General features: G+C 52.2%; 1 protein-coding gene across 1 annotated transcript in view; it reads left to right on the top strand.

The window, feature by feature from the left end:
- Nucleotides 1-25,434, top strand: part of RASSF5 (Ras association domain family member 5) — a 74,483-nt gene that overhangs the window by 7,164 nt on the left and 41,885 nt on the right. Inside the window, exon 2 of the mRNA XM_058275120.2 lies at nt 17,482-17,603. Within this exon, the coding sequence (XP_058131103.1) occupies nt 17,482-17,603 (122 nt within the window). The remainder of the gene's footprint in view (nt 1-17,481; nt 17,604-25,434) is intronic.

The following is a 25,434-nucleotide window of genomic DNA, read 5'->3' on the forward strand; positions in this document are numbered from 1 at the left end:
TAAAGCGTTTTCCTGTGCTCTGTTGCAGTAGGAGCCACCTCACAGCTTTCAGGGAAGTCCATGATTTGAGTGCCCCAGCTCATTAGTAGCAAGGCTAGCACCAGAACCTAATGTAGCATTTTCTTTTGCCTGATGAGCTGATGTCGTTAAATATGTGAGTTAGTTGAGATACTGTTCATCTGCTTCCCTTCTGCCAGTGAACACCAAAATGTCTGAAGAAAGGGATGAGCGCAGAAAAGAAGAGGGTGAGACAGGGGTGTGGCTGAGCCAGGTGTAAGCTAGAAAATGAGTCCTTGGATAATCAAGAGCTGGCTGTACTTTTAAGCCTGTTTTCAGCTTATGGTTTTTAAAGAGATCTCCAACCTGTATGAATCATGAGGTCTTTAAACAAAGGGTGAATTTTTTTCTAAATCCCAAGATAAAAGAAACAAGTGTGTCTCTCCCTCCCCCATTGGTGTCAGGTGTGCAGAGGGTGGATGGACATGGAAACGCCAGTAGAAGGTCCCTAAGGATGACAGTCTGTTCCCCGCCTTCTCCTGGCTGTGACTCAGCTGTCAGAGTTCTTGGTGTAGGACTAGCCAGGACCCATAGTGAAATTAACAGATTGGATCCCAGAGGGGACAGATCAGGTGAAGAAGAGTTAAAGAAACTGAGGTTTGCGTGAGGGACTCCTGGCTCTATTTCCAGGCAGTGGTGGGGTCGTAGGCTGAAGAGGAAATCTGGAGAAAGCCACCCCTCTCCTCGCCCGGCTCCGACTCTTCTGTCATTTCCCTGGGTCAGCTCACATTTGGGAACGGATACTGTCGTCTACTTTTCTTGCTGACTTGAAGGAGGCTGTTTTTTCCATTCAACTTGAATGGGAAGTTGGAGGTTTTGTGGCTTCTGTTGAAACAGTTATGTCCTTTCTACAATGAAGGGAAGTATTAAAACTCCAAAAGAACTCAGTGAGGCCTCTGTCCACCTAGAACAACAGATTCCCCATCCCTTGAGAGTTTTGAGAGAAAGAGCTGAGTGTGCCATGTGTGCATGTCTATTCTAGTGGTGAGTGTTTTTAAAAGGCATTCTGGAGTTACCTTTATATGAATAGAGTGTTTCAAAGTGAGAATATATTATAGTCTCAGCACATAAGATGGTGAAAACTGTTCTTCAAAACATCTTGTGCTTTGGCTGGAGTCGCCCTTCACCATGGAGGGCCTGGGGTCAATTCTTGGATGTCAAGGGTAGCAAGAAGTCAGTCATCACAGGCGTTCTCCTGGCTCTAGACAGGGCTCTGCCCAGACCATCCCAACAGTGGAGAATCTTTCCATGTTTCAGAGCGTCAGAAGTAAGGATTCTAGAGCCTCCCAAAGTCCTGTCTCCAGTGTCTGTCGTTTCTTTCCTGCTGGCTCCTCACATGGCTTAACCTGTAAGAGAACAGCTCTACGATGAGGAGAAAAGAGAAGTGAGGTCGGCATATCCGTGAGCCCAGATGGGGCATTCGGGAGGGAATTTTTCCCCATTGCACGTGACTCGTATTAAAAAATCCCCCAGCGTGCTCGTGTTCTCTTTTCTGAGGTTGACTTCTAGCAAGGGAATGCTGCCCCCTTGTCTGTGTCAGCCAGGTGGGAATTCTGGGGCCCTCCTGGAGATTTCAAGTGCAAAGGTCAGAGTAGCGGTGGGGGCATGAATCTTGGCTCCCAACCCTTGCTTGGTGGTCCCCAGGGACTCTCTTCTGGGGCAGCAGTGCCTGGGTCACCTTGAGGGCCACAGAAGTCCACGGGCAGCCCCAGTTCCCTGAGGAAGGACTGGGGAGAAGGACCAGTGCCCAGGCCTGAGGAGGTGCCACTTTGGGGTGCTTCTAGATTAATCGATGACCTGTGACTGAATGTGCTTTTAGATTGCACCTACAAATGAGCCTTACCTCTGTTGCCCCAAGTGCTGAGGCCCTGCAGGCTGAAGGGTGATCTCGGACGGGGCCTCCTGGCCAGCTCTTCTGTGGGAAGGGCAGGCGGCCGCGGGACCCATCTGGAGGATTGGAGCGTGAGCGTCCATCTCTTCTATCAGCATTTTCTTCTCTAAATGGGCCCAAGGATATGGCTTTTGGGAAACGATGATATTCGGCATCTCTTTCCCCTAGGGGGAAACTACAGTGCCAAGGGTTTGAGCCCGAGGCTGGGGGCCCCCCGATGTGTGAGAGGACCCGCACTTGGACCCATGAGTGTTGACTTTCTGAGCCTAAGACTAAGGACCAGAGTGCAGATTCTGCGAGTGCTTGAGTCAGCTGAGGTGTTTCCTCTGGTTAAAGAACACGTGTCTCTCTTGCATCATTTTTATTTATTTATTTATTCTGAGGTGCCAGGGCTGGGGATTGAACCTGGGACCTCGCATGTGGGAAGCTGGCACTCTCCCACTGAGCCACATTGGCTCCCCTGAGCTGGTTTTCTTTTGTTTGTTTGCTTATTGTTTCTTTTTTTTTTTTTTCGGAGGCACCAGGAACTGAACCTGGGACCTCCCGTGTGGGAAGCAGGCGTGCAATCGCTCGAGCCGCATCCACTCTCCTCTCTTGCATTTCTTTTTTTTTTTCAAAGAAAGGATTTTTTTGGAAAGATTTATTATATATTTATTTTTAATTTATTTCTCTCCTCTTCACCCCCCAAGGTTGTCCGTTCTCTGTGTCCATTCGCTGTGTGCTTTTCTGTGTCCGCTTCTATTCTTGTCAATGGCACCAAGAATCTGTGTCTCTTTTGTTGCGTCATCTGGCTGCATCAGCTCTCCGTGAGTGCGGCCCCACTCCTGGGCATGCTGCGCTTTTCTTGTGCGGGGCGGCTCTCCTTACGGGACGCACTCCTTGTGCGTGGGGCTCCCCTACGCAGAGGACACCCCTGCATGGCAGGCACTCCTTGCGCGCACCAGCACTGCATGTGGGCCAGCTCCACACGGGCCAAGGAGGCCCTGGGTGTGAACCCTGGACCTCCTATGTGGTAGATGGACGCCCTATCCATTGAGCCAAATCCACTCCCCTCTCTTGCATCTTAACGTTATTGGCAGATGAGTTCGGGAACCCCTGGGTCGCCCTGTCCAGTGGCTCTCCTGGAAGGCTGTGCTGCCTGGCGGGGCCGGTCTCTGCCTTGGCCTGGGCGACAGGGCCTCCAGGAACTTTTCCAGTACAGCTTGGCTGCTTCTGGGAGTCAGAGTGAGGTGACGCCCTGTGAGTACAGTTGTGGCATCAACAGTTCTGTCCTTTCTATGAGACTTCCTTCTTTTTCTCTTTCCTCCTCCTGCACCCCATAGACTCACAGCCATTGCTTGCCCCTCTGCTCAGGTGTCTGGTTTTCAAGTCTCAGATAAATGGCCTGCCCCTCCTAAGGGAACCCTGCCTCCTCCAGGGCTGGGCAGCGGAAAGCTGCGGCTCTCCCCCCGCCCTCCGCCGAGCCCGGGAGGATGTGAATTAGCCCTGGCTGTCCCTTAGGAGCCTGTGAAGCTGGTAAAGCATTATTAATCCACCTTCCCCAAAGAAATCCATTAACGAGCTCCCGGGCCGGGAACACGGTGTGAGGTAACCGATCACTTCTGTCCTCTGTTGAAACTTCGGAGACATTGATTTTCAGACTCGCAGGCGCGACCGAGAAGTGAGGCTCGGGCAGGCTCTTTACTGCAGCCTGTTTGGTGGGGGCATTTTTATCTTATCACGCTAAAAGCCCCAGGAATAGAAAGTTTTCCACTGGGGGAGGTGGAGGCGAAAGGACCGAAGCTGGGAACGCGGAGGCATCGGCCGGTCCGTGCCGGGGCCAGATCCCCAGGTCCCTGGTGCCCGAGACTTACTTTGGAAAAACAGGGATGGCAGATTGATCTAGCCACAGCCTGGCTGTCCTCAGCCTCCACCCCCCACCCCCCAAGGCCCGGAGCCCTCCCCGGGGGCCAGTGCCACCCCCACCGGGGCCCTGCATGCTGACGCCGGCCTGGAGAGCAGCTATTGATCTCCTGCAGCCGGGATGACAGAGAGCCGGAGCGAGGAGGCTGCCAGCGCCTGCTTCGGAACCGTCGCCAAGCGGCTGCAGCGGCTCTTCCGCAGGCTCCCCAAGAGCCGCCCGGCATCCGAAAAGCTCCAGATCCTGTGGAGGCTCCAGAGCGAGGCCAGGCTGGCTCGTGGTAGGTCCAAGCCGCTCCAGCTGGGGGTCCGCAGGGGGCATTTGGGTTGTGAGGCCTTGAGGACCTTCCGAGGGGCCAGGTGTGCGAGCTCCTTGCGCAGCCTGACAGATTCAGTGCTGCGTTCGTGCCACTCCTTGGTCCTCCTGACCCCGCAGGGACCCGGGCTCAGGTACGATCACCCTGCCAGGTGTCAGTGGGTCAGCCAGGCCTGGAGGGACGTGCTCGGCCCAGCCCAGAGGCCTCATGTTGGCAGCGGATCTTTACCAGCCTTTTCCTGGCTGAGAATTAGGGCCAAGTGGTCATCTCACTCAGGCTAACTGGGCTAGTGGAACATGGACATCTTGGTGGCTGCTGTTTTCCATTCTGCCCATTCAGTAGCTCATAGGGGCGCCAGAGCTTGCCAAGCTGCTGAGTCAGCCTTCCAGGGCCTGGGAGTGGCAAGATTTCCCAGGCCAAGGTCTATCACCTGCAGGTTAGTGGAGATGCCTGTGCAAGGCCAGCTGCAGGCTGTGTAGGGCCAGGGCTGCGGGGGGACACAGCTGACCGAAGCCCCAGTCCCAGGCGGCAGCTGGGACTTAACTCCAGTGTGAATTGGCAGCTCCTGGGGAAGGATAGTGGGACGGTGTAAGGCTAAGCCAAGATGAGGAGAGACAAGAATATTTCCAATGATCATAGATTCTTAGGTCATTCTACTCCCCCTTTTCACAGAAAGGAAACTGAGGCCAGCAGGCGGCCTTGGTGGTGGGTGGTCCCAGGCCTGGGACCCCAGGCAGCAGCCTCCCAGCCTAGGATTCCGCCTGCGGTATGGTGCTGTGTACAGCAGCTTATACTTCCTAGCGCCATTCTGCTCTAGACTCGAAGCATTTATGTTGGTTGGTTTTCGCTATCATTTTCCCCTCGGATCCTTGTATGGTGAGAATGGGAAAGGGATTATTCTGTTTCCCAGATGAGGCAGCTTGGAGGAGAGGTGAAACCCCAGAGCCGCATGGCCAGGCCTGGGACCCCTCACCGCCAGGCCGTGCACGCTGTACTGACCTTTAGCTGCTGCTTTTTAAAGATTGGATGCTTTCATCGGGGCTCCCTGCCCTCTGCATCCCACACGCATTCATGAGCACTGGGGAAATGGGTGGGTCAGAATGGTAACTCTTAGGGAGGGAGCTACATGAGTTTGTGGAAGGAGATTTTAAAGGACAGTATGATCTTGACTATGAAAAGATAAATTTTCTTTTCTGAGGCTTTACCTCTTGAGAAGTGGGAATTTCAGTTCAACCAGCCCTAATCCCCATTTGGAGACAGATACTCTTTAGCCAGCCTGAATAATTTATCCTCATAAATAGCCTGATATATACCGTGACCTTCACTGAGAGGATAGGTAGATACGGCGTCCCTCGATTCACACGCTCATCCTCGGCCCCCCTCCCTTTAAGAATTAGTCAACAGATCATATCCTTGCTCCTTTGCTATTCAGCCCAAGTTGTTATAGATTTAATACAATCAATCAGGCCCGGAGTGGCAGCAAATACTGCAGTGTAGCTACAACGTGCTCTTTTAACGCAGGTTAATTGATTGGGAGAGGAGGGGAGAAGACCGGAAGCGCAGAGATGATGGGAGCGGTGGGCTGCACACTCTGGGCCTCTCGAACGTCTCGTCTGGCTCCCGGGACTCTGCAAGCAGCCTGATGTGTGGCATTTAAAAAATGAGCTTGGAGCCAGGCTGACTTGAGTCTAGATCCCCGCGTTACCACTTCCCGATTGTAAGGCCTTCCTTGACAGAGGAACGTCGCTGGGTCTCGATTTTTCCGAGTGTGAAATGGGGCAAAGAATCCCACCCTCAGGCTGGTGCTCTGTGCATTCAGCAGGATATAGATGTAAAGCAGTGGATCCAAGCCCTTCCCTGGAGCTCCCGTTACTCAGTGTTCCCAGAAGGGCTCTTACCAGCTGCTGCCCACGTGGCTGCTGTCCCCTCGCCCTGGGAGAAGGTGGGCTGCCTGTGCCTCGGTGGAAGAGATGGGGATTGAAGGCTGTCCAGGCACGAGGGGAGGCGGGGTGGTAAACCCTTCTCTGGAAAAATTCCTATCATCGAGCAGTACCACACCACATAATTAACAGGCAAGCTAGATTAGCCCATGGGGCATCGTTAGGCGCTAAGCAAGCATGTCACCAAAGAGCAAGTCATATATCATTTTAAAAGGTGCCTGGGGGGTCAGCGGGAAACGGGCCGGGGTCTCTCCCAAAGACCCTGGTGGTCCTGGCGACAGGGAGGCAGCTGCAAAGAGGCCTTTGTGTGTTCCCTTGCAGAGGGTCCTCAGACGTCATCTATTTGCTTTTCTTCCTGCTGCAAAAAGTCTGCTTTCATCCAGTTTCTGGTTGGCACTCTGAATGGCAGCAGGTGACAGCAAAGCAGGTGTGGAAAAACCAGTTGTAGGCAGCAGCCTGGTTGTTCCAGAAAGGACGGAGCCTGCCTGCCCCCGGCCTCCTGTGACCTTCAGGCACTCACACCAGGCAGGCTGCACGCGCGCACCTGTGCGCGGATTGGTGTCTGCACATCCGTGTAAGCTTCGTCGGCCGTCCTGCCGTCGGCGTAGACCCAGGCAGAACGTCTTTCCAGCCTTTTTGGCTGTCCTTATCTCTGGGGTCTGGGGGACACTACTGGAAATATATCAAGGTTAGCAAGAGGCTAGGCCACCTTGTGTCCCTCTTCCAGGTGTTGACTGCCTTTAAAAATAGCAAAAGCAAAAACCTTCCGCCTCCTCGTTCCGTAGCTGCCCTTTGCTATTAAGCCCGTGCTGTCTCTCTCCCAGCTAGCCAGGCTCCTCCTAAGTTCTTCTCGGGGGCCCCGGGGATCAAGGGAGAGGGGCCTGTGCTCAGGACCGGGGTGGGGGGCCTGCTGCTTTGCATCTGGTACACCCGAGCAGAGTGACACATGCCTAGAGCACAGGGAGGCCCCTCCTGAGCTGGCCTGAAGCCAAAGAGGGCCTCTGGGGCCCTGCACTGGCTTTGGCTACCATCGGCTTGTTGCTATTTATTAAATTCCATTAAACCCAACAGTCTACAAAGCTTTTAAATATTTTTTTTTCTTTTCTTAAGGTACTCTAGCAATAGGATTTATTTTTTCCTGTGGTGACAATCACAACAGGATATCCCTGTATAGAACCCTATATATATAATCCTTCCATACGCTCCTTCCTGTTAAATGAACTTTTGAATATAACTGGCTGTCCTCTGCAACAATGCTTCATCCATTGGTGGGTGTCAGTAAACATGCTGAATGAGTGAATGAATGAATGCACAAGTGAAAAACTGGGTTAGGAACTAGGTAAATGTGGCACAGTAAGAGACAGAACTGTGTAGAAAGGTTTACTCCTCACTGTCTTCCTGATCATGTGTGTCCAGATGGGTACAAATACTTTAATCGCCCCTATTCAAAAGTTGTGCTGTGTCTTTACACATCTATCTATATGGCCACAACCTAACACACTTGGACCTTTTCGGATCTGGTGTCAGGGTCCAGAGGCAAATCTCACACTCACGCTCTGGAGGCGTGTGGACCATTTGGCTTGCCCACCCTGAGACCTAGCCTCAGAAAATTCACTTTTACGTTCCTCCAGATCGATTGCCTCTTACCGTCATGAGCCAAATGAGGGATTCTGACACATGTTCTGTGGCCCTCAGAGGGTTGCACTGAGGCCCTCCCACCTCTGCCTTCTCCAGCCACGTCCTCTGGTCACCACTGTCACTTAGCTATGCTAAGTAAAGTCACAGTGCCCCGGAATGAAAAGGTAAATGAAATAGGGGCGCATCTCTTTAAGGTGCTTTCCGTATTAGTAGGACACATAATGCATAAAAATAAATACCAAAAAAAACAGGTAACCAAAAGATTAATTAAAACTTTTAAAAAAGACCAAATCCATTTAAAAGTACAGTTAATTTTAGACAGCTGTAGGAATTATTGTTATGAGAGGATGTAACTGCTATAAACTTTGGGAGAATAAAAATAGATAGGTAATAAAAATGAGGGAGTAGGGGAAGAAGAGATGCGAAGGAGGGTTCCAGCAGTGTCCTAGCAGGGAGTCAATGACTACTATCTAAAGTCGAAGCAGGAGATGTTAAAAGTGATTCAACCCTATTTGTTTATCATTCTAAACATGCGTGTGTGTGTGTATGATAATGAAAACATGATAAACAGAACCCATTCCCACCAATTCGGGGTCCTCCCAACCCTGTCCAGGTAATAGGGGCTCAAGCACTCATGCGGTCTGGGAAGGGAGAGGCTGGGCTTTCTTAGACCCCAGGAGGGCAGGCTGGGGATGCGCGTCACAGTACAGACCCCAGCGTGTGCGGTGGCGCGTCACAGCCCATGGGGAGCGGTGCCCGGGGCCAGGCCCTCTCCCCTGCCGCCCTGCCGGTGCTGCCCTGGCGTGCTGCCTCACCTGCGCTCACCCACCTAAACTTGTCCTGAACTGCCCTGCCCTGCCTCTGCCCGCCCCTCCCATCTCGCCTGCCCGGGCGGCCGCAGTGCCCTCCCTGTGTTGGTGCTCTCAGCCTAGGGATGTGTGGTTGTGCTGGCGACAGATGATGAAGGGGCCTGCCCCAAAGGCACACCCATGCCCGCCCCTCCACGCGGGGCAGGCGGGGACTTTGCAGGCTAGCCCAGGTGCCAAGGTGCCACCAAACCGGCCCGGTGTGTTTGGAAAGAGGTGCAGGGGACATACCAGCCTACCTGGAAATGTGACAAGATGCCAGAGGCTTGGGGAATAAATAACTGATAGGTTAGGTCCAGGGGCCAAGGTCCCAGAGAGAATTTTAATATTGGCTTTGGTCTCTGTGTAACAGCTGGGCAGCACATTTTGCCTTTCCCTCCTGTACAAAAAGGTCCCTTAAAAATGCCCAGGTCGACCCCATCCAGCCCTGCCATAAACAAAGTGGATATGATCATTTAGGGAAGGGGTGGAGCTGCTGCTGGTCTTGGGGTCCTCAGTTCAGCCAGGCTCATCTCTCCAGCGCTCTCTCTACTGATCACAACTGACCTGGGGGAGCCAGCTTCCCATCAAGCCTGGCTCATCCCAACCCTCTACTTTACGTGGGAACTGAACATCGGATCCAAACTTGAGCATGTTCCGGCATATCCACCTTGCTTTTCCAACAGAGACTACAGCCCTTGCACATCCAGCTGCCCACCTTGTCTGGCCATGGGAGGGGCCAGCGACGTCTGACCGCAGAGCTGGGCCAGGCCTCCAGGTCACTCCTCTCTCCTGTGGCCTTCCTGGCTTGCTTTCACATTGTGTGTGTGTGTTAGAGCGGGAGGGAGCAGTTCTGTGTCTCCAGGCCCTCTGGCCTTGGGTGGGGGCTGCCGAGAGCCCTCCGGCAGCCAGTCTTCTGAACGAGGAACCACAGTAGACAGTCTCAAGAGGGCTGGGCCAGGCTCCTTCCTGGAAACAAAGATGCAGATGTCCTGAGCTGGTTGCCTGACCCAGGAGCGGGGAGTTTCCGTTCCCCTGCAGCCGGCCTCATTCGAAGTTTCATCAGGAGTATGAAAAACATAAATCGTGTTGCTTTTGGCAATTGCCGCAGACCTCCACGCTTGGCCGATATGACCTGTCTTTCCCTCCCCCTGCCTTACCGCTCCGGACCCATCAAAGGCAGGGCTTGGAGGGAGGTGGGAGCAGGCAGGCAGAATGGAGACGAGCAGGCAGTCGGCCTTAATGGCTGGAAGAGCACTGGGAAATTGAGAGGTTTTTGGCTAGCATCCCCTGCTGTGTCAACAAAGCTGGGTACCCAGACTCAGGAGTCTTAGAGTGTTAAAAATGAGGGCTACCATTTATTGAGCACCAGCTATGTGTCAGGCACTGCTGGATGCAGTTACACACATTCTAATTTGGTGACAGCTCTGCTGGCAAGGAAGGTATTATTACCTCCATTGTGCAGATGAGGAAATTGAGGCTAAAGGATGTCCTTATTTACCTGAGGTTAGTAAGATCTGATCTGTGTGACTCGGGAGACCAGATTCTTTCCTCGCTCCGGTCCTGATGGAGTGCTGGTCCCTTCTCCTGGACCCCTGGGACCTCCATCACACTTGTGAAGTGGGTGCGCTGAGGCTTTCTGATTTACAGCTCCTGGATGGGTGCAGTTGGTGCCAGTCTATGGGACGGCTGCTGCTGGGAGCTCGCTGTCCATTCCGGCTGTGACCCTGCCTCTTCAGCTCTCCGTATGCCAAGGCTCCATGGCAGTGTCGTGGGAAGCAGCGTGGCAGAGGTCGGGCCTCTGAGAGGACAGCGAGGGCGGCCACCTGGTGCAGCTTGCCCTGGCCTGGAGGCAGGCTCTCTGGAGAAGCTGCCCTGGGTGCTTAGGCAAGAACCCACCCCCTGCTGCCTGGCTAGTTCAGGGTCTCCCAAACGTGGTGTCCCAGGGAAGAAGGGGTCACAGAGAGAGAACCAACCCAGGGAGCAGGCAGACACGGTAAGTGGGCTCAGCAGCCCCCGGGCCCCAGCAGCCTCCCAGGCTGAGTGTCTTGGCTTAGCTCGGGGGGGAGCTGTGAGCTGGTGCTCCCCAGCCCCTCCAAGGTTGAGGGGGGCCTCGGAGGGCCCTGCCAGCGCAGAGGGGGAGCCCATGGCCCTGCAACCCGGCTCTCTCTGACGCCCACCCCGTTCCCCTCCCTGATGAGGCCCGTCCCTGGCCTCCAGCGGTGCAGGGCGAGGGGCGCTGAGGTTGCTTTTGCAGAAAGCAGGGCTCCTGAGAGGAGGGATCCTGAGGGATTCCACTCCCAGCTCGGCCATTCCCGGGATGAGACTGTCAACAAGGCACTTAATCTCTCCAGTCTCAATTTCCTCATCTCCAAAATCGGGGTAGAAACACTTCTCTTATGGCCACAGTAGGGCTCACACGAACTCATGCATATGAAGTAGCTGGCACACAGTAGGCAGGGAAAAGTGGGAGCTGTTATCATCACGACGGGGTACCTGATTTTTCTTTGTTCCTTTTCTGTGACATTTTCCCCTATTATTAAAGGATATGTGTTCATTATAAAAATTCAGGCAATTAGAAACTAGAAAGAAAGGAAAACGCGTGAAATCCCATTACTCAGAACAAGGAAGAATGTGTCTTGCCTTCCAGACCGCTGTCTGTGCTTGATGTAAATAATAGGTCTGTGTCAATTTGTATATAATTAGGATCATACGACACAACTGCTTTCTCATTCAGTGATACGCTGTGAACATCTTTCCAAGTGGATCGATATTAATCTATATCATCTTTTAAGAAATTGACATTTTTTTATGCTGGCTTTGTAATATTCTATTAAAAATATAATTTTAATTAATCCCCTATAGATGGATATGAGATCTTTCTAGCCTTTTTTTTTTTGTCAGAAACAACTAGGTGATGAATATTTTAGTGACAATCTATTCAGATACAAATAATATATACTCAGGATAAATTTCAGCAGGAAATTGGTGCCACCAACAGGGCAAAAGTCTTCTCATTTCCCCACATCCTCTTCGATACTGGGCATTACCAATTTTGGTAAATAATTTTCCTTTGAGAGCCAGAGCGAGATTTTAGGGGGTAGGTAGGAGGGAAAGCAGGAGTCCCAGGGAGGGTGGAGGCGGCTCTGTGAAGTGGGAAGGGTTTACCCCTCACTGGCTCCAGGTACACCTTGCAGGGAGCTGAGGCCCGGGGCAGCCCCTGCCCAGCCTGGGACAGCCTGGGACAGGGGCTCAGTGAGAGGCCTGGTGCACGGTCACTGCATGCCGGTGGGGTGTGCACAGGCAGGCTCCCGGGATGAGGGCGCCTGATGCTGTGCTGCTGGTGAGGCTACACTTAGATTTTAGCTGGGCAATAGGAACAGCTCATATTTTTAAATTATTCATTTGTATCAGGTGTGGTAAGCAATTTACATCATTACCTCATGTGATTCTCTCAGCAATCCTGTGAGGTAGACACTGTTATCGGCTCCATTCAACAGATGAGGAAACTGAGGCTCTGAGGAGTGAGGATTCCAGCCCAGGCCAGTGCTCACGCTCTGGCCTCTCCTCATGGCAAAGGGCTGGGCACTGCTCCTTCCTCGAGTCACTCAGCCAGCTCGTGTTCACCCCCGTCTGAACGCTGACCGGGGAAAGGGTTTCTCACACGTAGAGTAGGGCCCAGAGCAAAGGGCTCGGGGGAGGGTGAACTCAGAAGCTGCAGCCGGGCCCACTCGAGGGCTGGGGTGCTGCCGAGGGAACCGCTCGGTCCGTTGCAGGAGGCGGGAGTCTTAGGGCCAGTTGGAGAGGGGTTTTGCTGGCTGGGGGAGCAGACCGGGGTCGAGGCTGCAGGGGGACGTGCAAGGGGTGCTGTGGGCAGTGGAGAGGCCTGGGCCCCGCCTGGGACAGACAGGGCTCTTGGCGGGACTCACCGCACAGGCCTGTGTCTGTGCGTGGCTGTAGCTGGCACAGCGAAGGGGCTGGAGTAGAGTGACCCAGACCAAGAACGGGGGATGCTTCTGGAATGTCTGAGAGGCGGACCAAGGCAGGGACCGCGAGGCTGAGGACTGTCCACTGACTTCAGCAGGACCAGAACAACCCTTACTCCCACTTCAAAAAGCAAACAAAACTCTTGTGATCTGGCAGTTTTCCAGCGCACATTATTTTTTCTGATTTTCCTGTGTTGCCTAAGGACAAATTATTTTACAGCTCAGCTGTATGTGCTTGCTTCGGAAATAACTAGTCAGGGAAGGCTGGTGAGACTCTAGGTTACCCACCGGGAGCTCGGTGGGGTGGGAAGGCATTGTGTGGAGTGTCATGGTGGGAGCCAGACCTTCCATGTGGAGCTTTAGGCCAAGAATCTCATTTAATCCTTATCACGATCCTCTGAACTGGCTATTATTTTTCCCATTTTATAGCCAAAGAAATCCAGGCTCAGAGATGTTCAGTGACTTACTCGAGATCACAGAGCTGGTTAGGTGGGGCCTGGAGGCTCCTCAAAGTCCGTCCTCTTCCCAGGACTCTGTGGAGGCCAGGGCCTGGTCCTCAGGAGGGCCAGAGGGGGGCGTGGGGCAAGCCTTGCTGAGTTTGCCCTTCTCCAAAAAGGCCTGGCGTGCCCAGAGAGCGGTGGAGGGTGGCGCTGGTGTCCTGGCCTCAGCAGCTGTCCTGCTTTCCCTCAGGCCTCAGCGGTTGCTTTGGACACGGGGAGAGGGACCCAAAGAGAGCCTGGTGGGCTGGCTGCAAACCGGGCTCTGCGTCTCAGTGCCTACCTCCCCCCATCCCTGCCCGGCCTTACCCTGGGCCAGAGCAGGGGCAGAGTTCAATGGCCTGCCCTCTCTGACACCTGGAGATCGTGCGTGCAACTACAGGGTGAAAGGGCCTTAAGGCGTCCTTATCAACTGAATGCTTCTGGTTCGGAAAAATGAGCCACCCAGGTTATGCAGCCACCCGGCCATGGTGTGCGTGTGTGCATGTGCGTGTGTGTGTTTGCAACTGGGGTGAGGCAGGAACTAACTTTGGCTGCTCTGGGGATTAAGGCAAGGTCTGGAGCTTCTGCGTTTTGGAAAGACAAACGCCGAGCCACGGAGTCCCCCTGCCGCTGCAGGTCCTTGGGGCTCAAGTGGAAAAAGGAATGCCTGCTCTGGGCCCGACTTTCTTGTTCGCGGTGGTGAACTTGGGAGAGCCCTGGGGGACCATGAAGGCCAGGAGCAGGGCTGGCAGAGGGGGCAGGAGGCCCTGGCTTCAGCCGGGCATGCCCTGCCTCCTTCCCGCCCATCCCCTGCTGCTCTCTGAGACCTACTGGTGCCGGGGGGCTCTTGTCCCCGGTCTGGCGCAGGTGGGGATGGCCCCAGGGCCTCACTGTCTCCTGGGAAAGGAGCCCTGATTGTGGTTTGTCTCCACCATTCCTCCTTGCAGTTGGTCCCTTCTCTTTTCATAGATTCCTTCTCCCAAAACCTGGAAACACATTTTTTTTTCTCCTCGAAATATCCCCTGGGAATGGGGGCAGGGGGTATAGCTGGAAGGGAAGGATGGAGCGGGGAAGGGCTAATTCTATTTTACAAATGACGATACTTAAGGTCAAGAAATGCCAGTTCTTCTCAAGGGACTGCAGTTAGAACTAGGACTATTGCTCCTTAATCTTCTGCTCCATCTTGTGGGAGAGATCCCTGTCCTAGCTCTTCTGTGATGTCAGGATCCCCTGCCTCCTCTTGAGTTCCCCAGGGTCTGATCCATTCTTCCAGGCTCCCTGAGCCTCCTCAGCCAGGCAGCCTCCCCTGACTGCTCTGGCTGGCAGGTGCCTCCCTGCTCCCTGAACCAGCTTCCTACATCTGTGCCATAGGTGAGCGCCCCTTTACGTTGCCTCACTCGTTAGTTATCTTTTCATGGTCCTGTCTGCGCAGCAGCCTGAGTTCCCTGAAGGTCCTGTCTGATTCACCCTCACCCCCAGGCTAGCTCAGGGCATGCTGCAGCCTGGGCTCAGCACGCGGTTGGTGCTGCTGCCGCAGGGGGGTGGCGTTGGCTGGCCGGGGGAGGCTGAGCCCTTCCACGGGGACCATGTGGCACTGCTTGTGTGTCAGCCAAAGGGGCGCGGATGCAAAGTACCAGAACTCTGTTGGCTTTTATAAAGGGTACTTATTTGGGGTAGATGCTTACAGTCACAAGGACATACAGCAGAAATTACTTCCCTCACCGAAGTCTGTTGCCACATGTTGGAGAAGGACGGCTGCCGGTCCCTGCAAGGGTTCAGCCTTCCTCTTCCTCCTAAGGCCCTGTGGTCCCAGCGTCTTCCAGCCACCGCTGTAGGCTGGCATAAGGCTCATCTCTCTTCCCGGGGCTCATCTCTTTCCAGAGCACAGCTGCTCTGCTCTCTCCAAAAGGCCAGCTGTGAACTATGAGGCAAACAGCTCGGCTTGGTCCCCATTGCTCCCACATCTAAACTCGGCTCTCTCTTCTGCTGTGTTGTTTTCTGGGGGGGGGGGGGGGGGCCCGCAGGGACTCCACCTCCTACTGCTGTGGCTGAATCAAAGCCCTAATCTTAATTTAATCAAGTAAAAGTGAAACCTCAGAATTTAATATAATCAAAGGGTGTCACACCCAGGGGAACAGATCAGTTTACAAACATAATCACTATTTTTGGAATTCACCAATAATACCAAACTGCCACAATGTTCAACCCGGGGGCCCTCTCTTTCCTTATCCAAATTGAGCACCAACTACAGACTGCTGGTGTCGGACTTGGCCCAGTGGTTAGGGCGTCCGTCTACCACATGGGAGGTCCGTGGTTCAAACCCCGGGCCTCCTTGACCCGTGTGCAGCTGGCCCATGCGCAGTGCTGATGTGCACAAGGAGTGCCGTGCCACGCAGGGGTGTCCCCGCATAGGGGAGCCCCATGCGCAAGGAGTACACCCCGTAAGGAGAGCCGCCCAGCGCAAAAGAAAGTGCAGCCTGCCCAGGAATGGTCCCGCACACACGGAGAGCTGACACAAGATGACACAACAAAAAGAAACACAGATTCCCGTGCTGCTGATAACAACAGAAACGGACAAAGAAGACACAGCAAATGGACACAGAGAACAGACAATCGGGGTGGGGGGGGAGGGGAGAGAAGTAAATAAATAAATAAATCTTTTAAGAAAAAAAATTAACTACAGACTGCAGAGGACGATGGGACCGGGGCAGGGCGTGTGGTTTGGGAGCCTCCCATGATGCCTTGAGGGCACCTCCTCCAGGGGGGGTTAGCTCCTGGCTCCCAGTCGACACGGCTCTGTCTTTGGGATCCCGTGGGTATCCCCGTTCCCAGTCCCTCAGGCCGACCAGCTCCTGGATGAGCAGCGGGGCTGGCTTGTGTGCTGCAGAAGGACACGGGGCTCTGACTTCATCTCTGCTGGCCGAAAAGCCCTGGGCTTGGAATTTCTAAGGACCAAGAAATATCAAACTGTGCTTCAGTGGTTTTACTACAGCCTGTGATTCCATGGTCTGATGGAATAAAGTCAGTGGTGCTCAAACGTGCTTTTTTAAAAAACCCCACAACGCCCCTATTCGCGTCTCTCTTCCCCAGCTCTGCCCAGCTCAGCCTTGGGCCTGTAAAATGATCTTCCTGAGGTTTGGGTGCTGTTTTCAGGTTGTGTGTGGATCAGAGAGAGACAGCGCAGAGATGGAGAAGGGCATTGAGAGATTTTCAGATGCATGGATGCAAATAGACTGCCTGTGCCAACGGTGCAAGCAGCTGAAAGAGGAGGGGAAGCTTGTCCATTGGTGAGTTAGTGGCAGTCCTCACCCACCTTGGGGTGGAGACAATTGGTGGTCCTTCTCTTCCTTGGTCCCACTTTTTGGCATCCCAAGAGCATTCTTAATCACCCAGAACCCGGCTAGAGGTTGCACAAGTGTGGGCCAGGGCTGGAGCTCAGGGACAAGGCTAGGTTCTGTGGGCTCCAGCCTCGGCGCTGCCTCGTTAAGCCCTGACGTTCCTGGGCACCGCGGACAGGGAAAATTTGGCTGGGACGTTCGTCTCCGTCCTTCTCCCTGCTCAGGAGTGAGGCAGTGCCGCCATGGAGGTGGTCCTTGGGTTTGAAAGGCGATTGCCCATGGGGGGACCCTGCAGGCACTGGACCCTACCTCGGAGAACTGGCACCCAGGACCACCAACTCTCCCCACGCCAAGGTGGGCGAGGGCTGCTACTAACTCATCAATGGGCAAGCTCCCCCTCCTTTTTCAGCAGCTTGCACCATTGTCAGGAAGCTGGAAAATATTAGCCACCTTGGCTCTGCCACTGATGAGCTATGTGTCATTGGGTATCTCACTTTCCCTCTCTGGGCCTCAGTTTCCCCATCTTTAAGGTAGTCCCCAAGGCTCTTTCCAGCTCTGGTCAAGTGTCTGCTTCCTCGGCTCCGGAGACACCTTTAATTTTCCAAGATGTGTTCTCCCCTATAACATCCTTGTCCAACGGGCAGGGCAGATATTTTACCTATATTTTACAGATTGGCAAAAAGAGGCCCAGAAAATTCAAGTCCCTCCCCATGGGACCTATGGGACCTGGTGATTAAAGTAAATTAGTAGAGAGAACATCAGTCTGGGCCCAGATGATCTGACCTTGAAGTCACTGAATTCTCTGAGCCCCAATTCCCTGCCTGTAAAGGAACAACTGTAACGATGGCAGAGCCACACAGAAGAGCACACGGGAGAACAGTGAGCACATGGGCGCCGCCCGATAGCGCTCACCGTCGGCAGTGGCACTGTGCGCCGCGTCCTCTAACGTGCTCCCTTAAAAACGGATCCCCCGGCCCCCGCACTGCCCTTTCCTCCAGGAGCTAAATGTGGGCTCCCAGGTGACTTTTCTGGGTGGCGGTGGGTGTAAATCCCGCCAGGCTGCTCATCCCCCTTTGGCTCCTTCCCTGCAGACTGTAAATTCACCTGCCACCCGGAGTGCCGCGACCTGATCCAGCTGGACTGCAGCCAGCAGGAGGGCCCGGCCTGCGACAGGCCCTCTCCGGAGAGCACCCTCGCCCTTGACTTCGGCCAGGTAGGCAGCAAGGCTCGCGGGCCGGGCTGAGGACAGCCTCCGCAGGGCCCTGGGCTCCGTTTCTCTCCCAGGAGCACGGGGTTCCACGAGTGCTGGATGTCGGGGCCCCCTTTGGCACGATGGGGTCTGCAGGCATACCCCTTTCTGAGGGGCCTGGAGGGGAGGACAGAGGCCAGGATTCGAGGAAGTCTGCAGAGCCTCTGAAGCCCCCTTACTTGTCCCCCCCCGGGCCCAGGGCTTTGATCCAGAGGTGTGGGAAATGGGTGGCGGGGCCGGGTCCCAGAGAAGGCTCTGGAAGGGCCTGTGGGGCTGCAGCCTGGGTTCTTGAGGGAACTAGCCTGGGGCTCCTTGAGCACATGGTTCTTACTGCCTGTCAGCCAGCCCGGCGGGCTCACCTTCAGAGGGGGCTGGGGCGTGTGTCTCAAAAGCCCCAGAAAACTGATGCTCCAACAGCTGGTGGTTCTGGGCTTTTTGCCAAGGTAGTTGACCATAATATGTTTGAACTTTGACATCTGGGATTCGGCATGGAGACAGGGATTCAGATTCTTGCACTGAACAAGCATTTATGGAGCATTTACTATGTGCCAGGCAGCGGGGGAAGAGGAGAGAGAATAAATGATACATCACAGTTTCTTGTTTTCAGAGAGCTACATTCCTGCAGCGGAGGCAGACTATAACTGATCAAGTATATTCTGCAATGCGCTAAAAGTATGAGCAATGTATTTTGGTTACACAGAGCAATTATTTCTGCTGGGAGAAATCAGGGAAGCTTCAGAGAGGAGGTGACATTTGTGCGGGGTCTTAACATGTGAGTCGAAGGTTGTCAGGCAAGGAAGGAGTGGTCCGGGACCACTCATCTATCCATTTAGCAGATAACGTTTTGAGTGTTGACCATGTGCCAAGCCCAGGAATGCCAGGAACTTAGTGACGAAGGGAACAGTCACGGCCCCTGCCCTCCCTGTGTTTACAGTGGAGTAGGAGAGCGAGGCTTTAAACAAAGAAATACCTTGTTTATGAGGGAAAAGGCCAGGGTGCTGTGAGACAATAACAGGGGGCCTCAGGCTCTAGATAAGTGCTTTTTATTTTCTCCCTGAGCAGAAGTTGCACCAGCAGCCCCGGGTCTTCAGAGTCGCCCCTGCCCCTCGTGTCCTTTTTGGGCCACGGTGCACACCAGGGCGTTCAAATGCCCGCCCCACCCATGGGTGTTCCCAGGCTCCCTGCTGTTTGTTCTGCAGGCCCGTTCTCTCTCTTTCGCTAGGAAAGCATTATTAGAAAGCAAGCACCATGCATGTTTCTACAAGGTTGATCTCGAATTGGTTCTAAAATTGAAGTTGGAAACTGTAGGTCCTCCACAGCCTTTGGAGTGGTCATTGTGTACGGCGTGGCCGTAGGTCGCCAAGCCTCTTGGGAAAGCCTTGCCCTGAGCAGGAAACTCTCTGCAGCAGGGGCAGGGAAAGGAGGGGAGACAAATCTGATGCCCAAAGGACTGGGGAGCGATGTCGTCTGTGCTGAAGGTTTTCTGAGAAGGAGAGAAGTTACGTAGCAGAGCATATGGCAAAATTTCCTAAAAATCTTATTTCCCCTTTTCCCACACCTTTGGCAGCTGCCAGGTCTCTCTCTTTTCTGCTCCCCTTAGCCCTACCTGTCTCCAGGCTGGAGTCCCACCCCCCCCCCACCTCTTCTCGGATCCCCCTTTTGAGTTTCTCTCTATTCCTTCCTCTCGAGCAGCAGCTCTCAACTGGGAGTGATTTTGCCCTTCCCTCATTCCTCCAAATTCTGGAGACATTTTCAGTTGTCGCAATTGGATAGCGGCTACTGGCATCCAGCAGGGAGAGGCCAGGGCAGCTGTTAAACACCCTGCCCTGCACGGGGCCGCCCCCGCCACGGGCTGTCGCTGGTGCCCAGGTCAAGAAGCCCTGTCCTGGGACATCAGCCAGCGTGGGAGGCAGACGCCCCGGGCAGCTCGGCAGTGAAGAGGGGCTTTGAGTCTGAGGATCTGGAAGCAGGGCACCCCCCTTTCTGGGGAAGAGGGCACAGCAGCAGAACTCTGGCAAGCGCTCCCAAGGCTCTTTCTAGAACAGAATCACTACTGATCCGTTACCGAGGAGGCTGCCAAGAATCCCACCTGGGTGCCGAGCAGCCCCCAGTCTGCAAACAGCCCGGAGGGGCTCTGCTCCTGAGGCTGGCTGGGGCGGCTGCGTGTTTGCCTTGGACAGGCCTGACTGCCTGCTTCAGAGAACCGGGCCAGCACCCAGCCTTCTATCAATAAAGCCCGGGCCCTGCTCCAGGCACACTACCTTTTCTCAAAAGCTGGTCTGTGCTGATTTCCGCCTTGGCTTGCTTTTCTTTTAAGTGTCAGGATGGTGCTTTCTTTCGCCTGGACGTCACCGCCTGGGCTGAGCTAACCTGACGTGAGCGTCGTTTTCTTGCGGCACCTGCGGCAGGTGCCTGGGTCTGAGCTCAGCTGGTTTGGGGTCATTGGCTGTTAGGAGGTCTCAGCTCGGTGGCCTGTCTCCTCTCTGTTCGCTAAGAAGAGGAAAATAATTGATCCCTCCATCCACAGAGAACTACATCCACCTGTTTGTATGCTCTTCCTGTACATTCTTACATTTTTCAAAGCATGGTTGAGAGCATCCTGTGGGTAAATATTTGGCCTCAGCCTTTTAAAAGCAAGAATGCCATGGTTGGGATGATCTTCCCTCCTGCATGCCAGAGGGAGGCAGGTGGGGAGAGAGGAGGGGCGTGTGTGGCGGGTGTAGGCAAGGGCTTGGAGCCCCCCGCCACAACCCCCACGGCCGTCCCGGGGTGTGCCCCTCTCGGCCACAGAGGCGCAGGAAGGTCAGCTGGCGCCCGCCTGGACTGCTGTCAAGCGCAGAAGCTGCAGTTGCAGGTTCTCCCCTAGGAGATGCCTGGCTCTTGCCTGGGCCCCTGGCGAGGTCCAGCCAACCTCCTTCGAGGCCCCGGCAGGTCCCTTCCCCAGTTGAAGCCTAAACGCCAGAGAACATCTTTGCTACTAAGGTTGAAGACCTCAAGAAGTTGCCCAAACGACTGCAGTTCCTTGATTTTCCTTGTTGGGTGGCACGGCCCAAGGAATTTCCACCCCAGGCCGTCTTGAAGGGCTCCTGTTAGACAACGCCTGTGATGAGAAGCCCTCTGGCCCAGCCTTTTCGTTTCCCCTGGGGAAGCCCTTGCCCACAGCTACAGATGCTCAGCACAACCTGCAGCTGCCCGGGGGACCCTTGGCCCGTCTGTGGCACTTTGCTTAGGACATGGAACGCACAGTTCACAAGAGAGAAACGTAAGCAGTCTTTCTTCCACGCAAAGCACTGGAAGCTTGAATATTCTTAATGTCTGGCAGGCCCTCGTCCCTTCCCCACACCAGGCCACCAGGCCCCTGTTCAGGTACTTTCCATACTTAGAATTCTTGCCATACCCGTGCTTCACCTTTGCTATTACTTATTCACCATTTCTCTTTAAATTTTATTGAAATTAAAATTAGGGCTCCTCCTTGCCTGGCAATAGCCTGCATCCATGTGTGGGATGTGTATTTTTTTTTTTCCTCGTTTCTCAATAAACCCTTTACTCCCTTTATCTTAAAAAAAAATTACGCAGACATGTTAAGTAAAAATATCCTTATATCTCTAGTTTGATGTTCTTAGGATTTTTTCCCCCAAGACATATTAAATTACCTTCTGTTTTATTAGAGAAGCTGTAGCTTTACAGAAAAAACATGCAGAAAATAGAGTTCCCATATTTCCCGTCCTCACACACACATTTTCCCCAATAACTCTGCATTAGTCTGATTCCTTTGAATATTAGATATTCCTTTGAATATTGAAACAATATTATTATAATTGTATAATTAACTGTAGCCCATGGTTTACATTAGGGCTCACTGTGTTGTACAGTCCCAGGTTGTTGTGTTTTAATTTTCATTCTAGTACCATACATGCAACCTAAAATTTCCTCCTTTTAACCACATTTAAATAAATAATTCAGTGTTGTTGGTTTCATTCACAATTTTGTGCTACCATCACCACCATCCATTTATAAAACTTTCCCATTACCTTAAACAGAAATTCTGTATCAATTAAGCAATAATGCCCCATTTCCTACCCTACCCTGGCCCCTGGTAAACTGTGTTCTAGTTTCTGAGTCAATGAATTTACTTATTCTAATTATTTTATAACAGTGAGATAATACATTGTCTGGCTTATTTCTATCAACTGGATATCTTCAAGGTTCATCCCTGTTGTTCCATGGTTCAGAACTTCATTCCTTTTTACAGCCGAATAATATTCCATTGTATGGATATACCACACTTTATTTATCCATTCATCAGTTGATAGACACTTGGGTGTCTTCCATGTTTTGGCAATTGTGAATAATCTTTAAAACAAAACAAAATGTGTGTCTAAGGGCTCTCTAAAATTCATTCCTCAAATATTTATGGAGCCAAGCACTGTTCTAAAACCTCTTAGGTGCCATAAGTGGGAAATGCTGACTTGCAAGGCCACCCTCCAGTTATTCAGAGCATGGACTACCAAAGCATTGGGTCCATTGAAGACCTGAGGGGCAGGGAGCGGTGGAGGGGGTGCAGGGGAGCGTGAAGGCGATTACGGCCATCCACACTGACCCCCAGTCACCCTTCCAAAGGAGCGATGGCTCTCTATGTCCTGCTGGGGAATAGTGTTAAGTAAAAAAAGGCACTCAACAGTACAAGTAGAACAACCCATTTACATTTTGCATAGACATTTATGTATGCTGTGTGTGTGTATAAACACAAAATAAGAGCCGGAAGATGCACAGCAAACTGTTGAAAAAGATTTAGCCAGGCGAGGGGGTAGGATTTGAAAGAGATGGAATAAGACTTTCAATCTTTGTTCTGTTTGCTTCTGTGCTGTTTGAAGGGGAAAAAAATTCATATGTTTCTAATGTAACATTTTTAAAAGCCAATTTTTTTTTTTTTTAAAGAAAAGAAAAAGACCCTATGCCTGGGTGTCAGAAGAGCTAGGCCCTAACCCAGATTGTGCAGATGGTATCCTTGGCGTGTAACCCAGGTCAGGCCTCTGGTTTCTTTCTGAGACACAGGGCGGCACGCAGGGTGGTGGTGAGGCTCAAATGGAAGATGCCAGAAGCCTGTGCAGACAAAGGGTGAGCGTCATGGGGCAGCATTCCTGGGGGTCTCTGGTACCTCCAGCAGCCCGAGTGGACTTTTTGGTCCTGTCAGCCTGTGACGAAAGCCCTGGGTGGCTCTGGGTGGCCCGCAACATAATCCATATCTGAATTAGCACACAAAAACCCCTGAGGGTTGGCCCTGCCAACTCTACAGAGTCCCAGAAAGTTGGGTTACTGTGCTGGATGTAAAACGAGGACACTGTTTCTCCGCGTTTGGGGTGGGCACTTTCACTACAAGACTTATAATTATCCCCTCCTAACACCGGGGAAGCTGAGGCAGGCCCAAGTTTTTGCTCCTCCGTATCCCTGCCTTTCTGCCTTCATCCTCCTCCCCGAACCCACAGAGCTACACTTCCTGCCACTGTCATTCCTGAGCAGGGCCCTGCTGGAATCGGCTCCCTGAGCCCCTGCAGCGCCCGAGCCGCCTTGACTCAGCTGGCTTGGAGCTCGGAGTTTCCTGGCTGCCGGCCCTGTGCTCCTTCCCGCAGCCACGCCACCGTCTCCCTACCCAGGGGCTCTGCTTTTCCAGAACCCTTCAGAGGATCTTCAGAGGATAGCCTGCGGCCAACCCCGCTCTCGGTCCTTGCAGGACTGCCACCGCTACGCCGAAAACCACCACGTGGGGGTGCCAGGGAGGCGGGGCTGGAGGGCTGACACTGCCATACAGCCCGCCTTTGGAAGATGCAGGGTCCTGGATCTCTTCAGAAATGTTCAATAAGTGTTTATCGAATGGAATTGTGATTAATAACAACAGTGGCTAACGTTTGTTGAAGCATTCCATGTGTTCTATCTACTTGTTTTCTCCATCATTGGCAGAAGGGTGTTGAAATCTCCGACTCTAACTGGATTTGCCTACTTGTGCCCCCGGTTCTGTCTTCACGCATTTTGAAGCTTCCTTATTACATGTGTGAACATCTAGGATTATGTCTTCTTGATTAACTGACCCCTTTGTTCCCAGGAAATGGCCTTCTTTATCCCTGGTAATATTCTTTGCTCTGAAATCTATTTTGTCTGATACTGATATAATCACACCAACTTTCTTTTACTTTCCTCTGGTTTATTCTTTTTGTAAACAATTTCTTTTAATTAGAGAAGTTGTCGGTTAACAGAAAAATCATGCAGAAAAGACAGAGTTCTCATATATTCCACCCTCACAAAAACAGTTTTCCCTATTATTAACACTTTGCGTTACTGTGGTAACCTTGCTACAACTGATGAAACAATATTATCATAATTATACTATTAACTATCGCCTATCATTTATATAGGATTTACTGTGTTGAACAGTCCTATTTAATTTTTATTTTATTTTATTTTATTATTGATCTACCAGGGACAGGGATTGAACCTGGGACCTTGTATGTGAGAAATCAGCGCTCAATTACTGAACCATATTCAGCTCCCCTGAGTTGGTTTTTTGTTTGTTTTGCTTGTTGTTTGTTTTTGTTTTTTCGGAGGCACCAGGAACCTAACCTAGGACTTCCCATGTGGGAAGTAGATGTTCAACTGCTTAAGCCATATTGGCACCCCTGTTATTGTTTTTTAAATTTTATTCTAGTAACACATATATAACCTAAAATTTCTACCTTTTAACCACATTCAAATATATAGTTCAGTATTGTTGGTTCCATTCAGTCTCGTGCTACCATCTCCACCATCCATTAACAAAACTTTCCAATCACCCCAAACAGAAATTCTGTACCAATTAAGCAATAACTCCCCATTCCTTACTCTACCTTGGCCCTGGTAAACTGTATTCTAGTTTCTGACTCTATGACTTTGCTTATTCCAATTATTTCATATCAATGAGCTCATATAAAATGTGACAATTTGAAGCTTTTTTGGGAATCACAGAAAGGATCAGGTGTATAGAGCATCCTGTGCATGTAAACCTATTATAGATGGGACTTTTGATTAGATACTTCAGTAGGACCTGACCCAGAGTGGCTCTTAATCCATATCCTGGAGTCCTTTGTAAACAGAGGAATAAAAGCCTCAGGCAGAGGAAAAAGCTGCAGAGACGGAGAAAAGGACCCCAGGAGCTCAGAGAGGAACCCAGGAGAGAGGAAGCCACAGACAGAGCAGCCAAAGGTGAAGCGATGAGAACCGGAAGAGAAGTAGATGCCTCCGTGTGCTTTGCCATGTGAGAAAAGACTCCAGGGTCACTGGCGGCCTGTTTCCTGATGATGTCTTGGTTTGGACATTCTCATGTCCTCAGAATTGTAAGCTTTAAACCTAATAAATCCCCTTTATAAGAGCCAACCCCTTTCTGGTGTATTGTTTCCAGCAGCTTATAGCAAACTAAAATAGAAATTGGTACCAGAAGAGTGGGGTGCTGCTGCTGTGCAAATACCAAAAGTGTTGGAGTGGTTTTATTAATGGGTAAGGGGAGATTTTAGGAGAATTGTGAGATGCTTGATAGAAAAGCTGTAGATTGCTTTGAAGAGACTATTGATAGAAATGTGGATGCTAAAGTTACTTCCGACAAGCCCTTAGACAGAAGTGGTGACTGTGTCCTTGCAAACTGGAAGGAAGGCAGTCCTTGCTTTAATGTGGCAGAGAATGTCGCAAAATTGACTACTGACGTTAGATGGAAGGCAGAATTTGAAAGTGACAAACTCGGATATTTAATTGAGGAGATTTCCAAATTAAA

This window comes from Dasypus novemcinctus, chromosome 13 (assembly GCF_030445035.2).
Source record: "Dasypus novemcinctus isolate mDasNov1 chromosome 13, mDasNov1.1.hap2, whole genome shotgun sequence".
Taxonomy (NCBI): Eukaryota; Metazoa; Chordata; class Mammalia; order Cingulata; family Dasypodidae; genus Dasypus; species Dasypus novemcinctus.